Source organism: Leopardus geoffroyi, chromosome X, assembly GCF_018350155.1.
Source record: "Leopardus geoffroyi isolate Oge1 chromosome X, O.geoffroyi_Oge1_pat1.0, whole genome shotgun sequence".
NCBI lineage: Eukaryota > Metazoa > Chordata > Mammalia > Carnivora > Felidae > Leopardus > Leopardus geoffroyi.
In genome coordinates this window covers 127,332,451-127,339,683 of record NC_059343.1, presented here as the reverse complement: position 1 = coordinate 127,339,683, position 7,233 = coordinate 127,332,451, and the positions used below count along the sequence as shown (strand labels likewise).

At 49.4% G+C, this 7,233-nt stretch overlaps 1 protein-coding gene across 1 annotated transcript in view; it reads left to right on the top strand.

The window, feature by feature from the left end:
- The first annotated feature begins 1,118 nt into the window (after positions 1-1,118).
- MECP2 (methyl-CpG binding protein 2) overlaps positions 1,119-7,233 on the top strand; it is a 68,736-nt gene continuing 62,621 nt past the window's right edge. Inside the window, exon 1 of the mRNA XM_045472161.1 lies at positions 1,119-1,264. Within this exon, the coding sequence (XP_045328117.1) occupies positions 1,203-1,264 (62 nt within the window). The 5' untranslated portion in view covers positions 1,119-1,202. The remainder of the gene's footprint in view (positions 1,265-7,233) is intronic.

Here is a 7,233-nt window from a genome sequence, read left to right as displayed (position 1 = left end):
TGTAACATTATATTATATACTTATTTATTGTATTATATGTTTAGTATAAATCTTTGCCACAAGAATGTTAGTTTACAGTCTTGTTCAGTACCGTGAGTCCAGAACCTGGCATATAGCAGGTATTTAATAAATGAAGTGGGGGGGGGGGGGGAAGAAGCAGAACTAGAAGATTCCTTGTTAAGCACAGAACTAGTACAAGGAGCATTGGATGGATTGGATGGTGGCTGGAATCTGAGTAAGGTTGCCTTGAGAAATAGTCCTGTCCTGAACACCCCATTAGATAAGACTTTTCTCATACTCTTAAATATTTTTTCTGACACAGAATTGCTGGATCTTAGCTCCCAAATCAGCTCCTCTAGGAAGTCTTCCCTCTCCCCTCCTGGCAGAGCTAAGTGCTGCTTCCTTTGTGCTCCCAATGCCCCTTCGCCACACCTCCAGCAAACCATCTGATAAAAGGACAGGTCTCGGTGCAGTCCTGGCATGCACCGTCTTCTCCGACCAGAGTTTCAGGAAGGCCAGGGCTGTGATTTGTTATTTATTCCTTGATCCTATGAGAGGCAGGCTCAGATGAAAGAATGCAATGGGTAGGCCCCTGAAACGAAGGTCCCTCGAAGGTCCCTCGTCTGGAACAACGTCAGGCTCCAGGGCAGGCAACTTTGCTGCTTCTACTGAAGGTGACGATATTGAGAAAATGCGGGTGCGGTGAAACTCTTACGGCAGCGCAGTTTGTGCGTTTGTGTACAGAGGGCCAACGGCCCGGAAGGGCCACACAAAAAGACGTGCGAAGCCTAGGCCTTTACTTGCCCCAGCATCCGCAAGGGCCTATTAATCCTTAATATTCAAATTCCTCCTACTAAACCTGCCCCTCCGCGCCCAAGCCGCCTCTTTTCCCCAAATGACGGTCGATGGCAACCAATCGGGAGCTTGACACGGTTTCCACCCCCTTTTCCCTGGCCGGAATGGACACAAACCCCAGCCAATTGGTAGCATCGTCGCCGAGGCCCCGCCCCACCCTGGCCGCCGCACCCAATGGCGGGCGGGCTCGCGGCGGCGCCGGGGGCGGGGCGCGGGCGCGCAGGTGCAGCAGCGCGCAGGCCGGCCGGGAGGGCGGGGCGCGACGTCGGCCGTGCGGGGTCCCGGCGTCGGCGGCGCGCGCGCTCCCTCCTCTCAGAGAGAGGGCTGTGGTAAAAGCCGTCCGGAAAATGGCCGCCGCCGCCGCTGCCGCGCCGAGCGGAGGAGGAGGAGGAGGCGAGGAGGAGAGACTGTGAGTGGGACCGCCGTGGCCGCGGGCGGGGACCCTTGCCGGGGGGCGGAGGGTAGGGGCGGGACGTGGCGCGGGAGGGGCCCGCGGGGTCGGGCGACACGGCTGGCGGATGGCGTCCCTCCTCTCTACCCTCCCCCTCCCGCCGCCACCGGTGACGGCTCCCCCCTCGGCCCGTCACCCGCACTCGCGGTGACCGTCCTCGGCGCGGTCTCCCAGGGCAGCCTTCGCCTGGCGCCCCCTTCCCTCCCGCCTCCGGCGCGCATCCCGGCCCCCGGGCCCGCGGGCGCCCCTGTCGCCGGGGTTTTGCCTGTCGGGGCTGCGCGCGCGTCGTGCCCTTCTCGGGGCTTCGGGCCCGCGGCGTCGTCGCGCGCCCGCCGCCCCAGCCTCTCCCTGGATCGCGCTCTCCCCTCTCCCTCCCTCGCGCGCCCCCTCTGCCGTTACTCGGCCCCCCCACCGGCGCGCGTGCGCAGTCCGCCTCCCGTCGGGAGAGTGCGCCACAAGGGCTCCTGCGCTCTCACCCCCATCTCCAGGCTTTGCCTCCCCCTCCTTCTCGCCCATTCCATGACTTTCTGCCCCCACTGCGAGCGAGTCGGTCCACCATCTCCTTTTCTTTCTAGCAGGAGCAAGTAGGTGGGAATTATTGTCCACCCACCAAAGGGACTAGACATTGTGTTCCTGGTCCCACAACTCATCATAAAGAGGCGGTTATAGTTCCCATCAGGAGCCGTAGGTAGGGGACTGCGTGTCAGGGAGCACCAGAGGCTCTTCGGTGGGAGTGCGCCCCCAGGGTCTTTGGGGGGTTCCGTGGCCTCAGAATATGAGCGCCCTCTCATCCTCCCCGCCCCCCTTCGCCGGAGATCTTCCAGTTACATAAGTGGAGTGGGACATAGTATGTAACCGGCTCCTATGGTCCTGGAGCGCGCGCCCTGCTCAAGATCATCATTACGATGGGGGCAAGTTCATCGCATCGCTGTGGTTCCTGTCAACTGCCCCTGAAAGTTTATTTCCTTTTTAGTTTGGTTATAACTGAATCACCCAGACCGAAACTCAGGTGACTTTTACGTGGTGTGGCATTGTTTCTGTGGGTTTTGCCCTTAAGACTTAATGTCATCGTAAAGAGTCTAAAAAAAATTGCTTTCACCGAGAGGACCGTTGATGACCTTGCTAAGTGGACCCGAGCCTGGGAAAGCTTGCTCTGGAATACCTACCTCTGTGGTGGTCGCCTGTGTCGTGAGTGTGTTCGTTGTGGATCGGTCACAGCAGAAATGGGCTCCACCACAAAAGTGATATTCCTGACTCATGGTCAGGCAGATGTGTGCTTTTGGTTCTTTTTCCAGGAACAGGAATGGACTCTGCAGAGCCATTCACACATTGTGTCTCTGTTGTGTGGGATCAGTACCCCAAATTGTGAGATGGTAGGCTCGAATTCAGGGGGGTGGTTGGTGATGGTGGAAGCAAATCTAGGAGCGCGTGATGCCGAGTGGCTTAGACTTTGGAAGACTCTCACAAGTTTCAGGTGTTTTGTTATACTAGAAAAATGAAGCTTATTGGTGCCATGGTAGTAAAATTGACTGTTGTTAACAGGCAGTTATTACTTGTGGAGAAATTTGGGGTTCGTGGCCAGAATTTTCATTTGGGTCTCAGCGATTTCAGTTAACAAGATATTAAGCTGACCTCTTGGGTATTTTGAAATATGCTGGATCCTTATGAAAACAAAAACGGTGTCTGGGTTTTTTTTTTAGGTCTTTTAGGAATTTCCACCAAGGATTTAGGGAATAGGCTTATTTATGGGTTTTTTTTTAGAACTTCTATTTCAAACTCCAGTCAAGAAGCCTAGGAAACACTTTTATTTTCTTACCCGGACACAGAAGAACCGTAAGGGGCACAGCCAATCTAGTAGAGTACAGTCGGTTAAATAAGTTGCCACAGACACCGATTTGTGGCATGTCAGCTTCATGGCCGAACACTGAGGGACATTCCTATCCACAGACACACAAAGATTCCAAGGTTTGTGCATCTGAGCCACTGATGTGACAGGATGAGGACTCTGCTTTGTTTTGCATCATTGGCAATGCGCTTGCCTCCTCGGGTGCCCCTCCAGTTAGCTGTCCGTCATACCCCCAGCCTTCTAAACAGCACAGGCTGCTTCCAGAGTATAGTTTCTTCGAAAAGTGCCTGGTGGCATCTGAACTCTGTATTCCGACAGCTTGACTCTATGGCTTTTTTGCTATTAGGGGCCTATCACACCGTCCTGTTTCTTGTTGTTACAAATGTGCCTGGGATGCTTGAAACCTAGAGTAGCAAGTCTTTATTTCACCTGATAGAGCATGATGTGCTCAAACCGTACTCCCCCTTTTGTGCTGTTTCCCTATTGGGAGGGTTAGAATGCAATTTTGCATTCTATATGCAATCTCCAGTTAGAGTCGTCGTTTCTTCTTTGCTCTGTTTCCATGTAGCCAAATCTAGATGGTGGGGAGGCACCCTGTGGAGTTTGGCTAGATAAGTCCAATATGATGTCACCCCCACTCGAATACTGCTTCTCCCATGTGGACATAGAATGAGACGAGCAGAGGTAAAATTGTTAGTTCCTTACTCCAGTCCTGTTTCCACCGCTAATGTATCTGCCTGGGACTATTTGCATGATAAATAGTGTGTGTCCTGGAACCTGTAATCTTTTCAAAAGGCAAATATCAGTGGACGTCTTTTAATTGGTTAGGAGCAGTGTGTCCTAGGCTGCTTGAGTTATCGATGAGAATACCTACCTCTGTGGTGGTCACCAGGAGAGAATCACAGAAAATGTTTCACGTTTGTAGTAACTATAGTTGACTTTTGAATGATGCAGGGATTAGGGGCCCTGACCCGCACCCCCAATGCAGGTGACAATCCACGTATAACTTTTGACTCCCCCCAAATTTAACTACTAATAGCCTACTGTTGGCCGGAAGTCTCACCATTAACGTAAACAGTTGATTAACGTATTTTGTATGTTATGTGTGTTATATGCCGTATTCTTACGATATAGATAGTAAAGAAGACGTTGTTAAGAAAATCATGGGGAGGAGAGAATACATTTACAGGACTGTACTGAAAAAAAATCTGCATATAAGTGGACCCGCATAGTTCAAACCTGAGTTATTCAGGGATCAACTGTAGTGTCTGTAGTGTTTTAAGTGCACGGGATTGGACGGGTGGGGGAAACACAGTCCTAGACTGGTGGTGAGTTCCAGGGAGCACAGCAGGACACCTGCTTGTTTTCACCACCCTCTGCTTTGGTGACGTGCGTGCAGACACAACCTGTTTTCTTCCGTAGAGCATTATTGCTGTTCCAACAGAAGGACCTTGTCCTCAATTTTTCTATACCAGCCTTCTCCAGTCAAATTGCCGTTGTCACCCCTGTGCCTTTACCTTGTTTCCAGCAGGACAGATGTCTTCTTCCTTGGGCTCACTTACACAAAAGTTACGCTCTTATGCCTTTATCTGTTCTCTTCTGCCTTTCTCTTGCAAGGACCTTTTTCCTTTTGAGATCTTGATTCGCATGCCGTTACTAAGTACTTGGCTCTACCATGTTTGATGGTAGGTAATGGTGTTCGGGGGAACTGAATGGGAATTTGGCAGCAGGCAGGGTATCCCCACTCCCATAGCAAAAGAGGGGTGGTCGTTCTCATGAATAAAGCCTTGGCCTTTATAATTTCTTCAAGGCACACTTATGTTGGGTCTGCTGGCATATGAAGGTGTCCTCACCGTGGCTGTTTTGCAGTTACTCCAGATGTCTGAACTCTCAGGAGCGAGCCTTAGGAAGGGTTCACTTGTCTTCCTTGCCTAGGAGCTGGGGGCACCATATATGTAGACCTACAAATTACTGCTTTATTGGGTGTTTGTCTACCTGCTTTCATTTGCTGGCTCTTTTTTTCCATGAAATCGTGAGTTAATCAAAGATCTTAAAAATTTCAGAGCTGGAAGGCACCTTAGTCCAGCTCCCTCAGTTTACAAGTAAAAAACAGATTGTGGCTGTGAGAAGTTGTGGCTTTGCCAGGGCCTCCCAGCCAGGGTACCAGTTTGATTTTTATGATATAGCTGAGTAGTACTGTTACCTTGACTTCTGGATTTCAAAGCATTCTATGACTTGACTATCTAAGGGAATTGTAAGGCCTCACTGCACCTCAACAGATAATTCTAGGTGGTATCCTGGTAGTTATAGACCAGTGGTAAAGACTTAGTTGGTGTTGCCCTTCCTCTGAGTTTAATTACATGAGTAATTGCTTGTGTGAATAGTCTCGAAGTCGTATGCTCTAGGCTTTTTTAGTCTAAAGATAAAAGTGCCGCTCTTGGGCCAGTAAGGGTACCAGAGATTAGCTAATGTGGGGCGGTTTAGGTTTTAACAAGGAAATGATGGTTATATTGATGAAAAAAATGTAATGACAAAAGTCTTTTGAACATGTTCAAAAGCAAAACAGAAACTATCGAATTAATAACTTAGTTTGTTGAACATCACGATTTACTGATCTGAGAGGCTTAACAGTGATCGCTCTGAAGCACACGTGCGTATTTTGGAGGAGGGCTTTGGATCTCCCAGGGCGCTTGGTTTCTGTTGGTGCTGCTTTCTCTCTTTCTCTTTCTCTCTCTCTCTCTCTCTCTCTCTCTCTCTCTCTCTTTCTCAGGGTTAAAGCTCCTTTAAGCGATGTTACAGCAGCTCATTTCAAATTCAGTCGCTTGAAAAAAAAAAGGGGACACTTTGCCTCTGGATTTTGCATGTTCTTTTTGGGATGACATTTTGATGTTGCATGTTCTGTTGAACATGTGTTCTCTCCCTGAGTATTTCTGCATGACAGAGCGCAAGAAATACTTACCGGGATCACCACTAACGGTCTGCTGTATAAAAGTGTCGAAATGTCCCTCAGAGGTGACAAGGCTTGTGATAGTGTTGATTTTAACACACACGAATCTTTATTTTAGTAATGTGTGTTATGTTCTAGTAGTCGGTTTATCCTTTGTTTCTAGTAGGTAAGCTGGGAAATAGTATAGTACTTTGTCTATATGTTTATCTTCAGAATGTCCCAAATAGCCCTGGGAAAAAGGTCGTGCAGCACAATGGGGGCTTTCAACTTACGATTTTCTTTGTTTTAGGCTCCATAAAAATACAGACTCACCAGTTCCTGCTTTGATGTGACATGTGACTCCCCAGAATACATCTTGCTTCTGTAGACCAGCTCCAACAGGATTCCATGGTAGCTGGAATGTTAGGGCTCAGGTAAGTAACCTTCCTTTTTTTTTTTTTAGTATATGTCCTGGTTTGGCCATCTGTTTTTAAAAAAAAAAAAAAAGGAAAAAAAAAAACAAGATGTACTACTCTTGGACAGTATAAAAGTACCCCAAAGACTAAAGATATAACTGTGCCAAACTGTGCCATATAATAAAAAAAAGTCACTTCCCTGAGCCCTGAAAGGTCAGTTTGGGTAGGGTTACTTGGTAGCCACAGCGTGATCTGGGGGCGGGCGTCAGATTAGAGCCGGAACTGGTGATCTGCAACTTCAGTTCACCTTGAAGCAGGTCAGCTGAGCTGAGAGCCCTTTGACTGAGCTCTTCACCTGCCACTGCTGCTGTCGCCTAGCGGTCTTCAGCGTGGTGCTTTGTGTGCTTTGGTCTGGGGTAAATGACTTCCTGGTCAGTGTTAGTGCTCAGTGGGAAAACATGTTCAGTTATGGGGACTGATGAGTGGTCCCCTAGAAGGACGGCCTCCTGAAAGCTGTCCCAGAGCAGCAGAGCCCGTGGCTAATAAGGTGTGCACGGGAACTGAAGAGAGCACCCAGACACGGGTCTGGCTCTTGAGACTCTAGGGCAGAATGAATGTCTTTTGAAAAGCCGAGGATCTAAGCCAGACAAGGTCTGACACTCAGGTGCTCTCTCAGCCACACTTTGGGCTACTTTGGTACCATCGTGTGGACTTTAATTTTGTAAAAATTAGTGGTTCC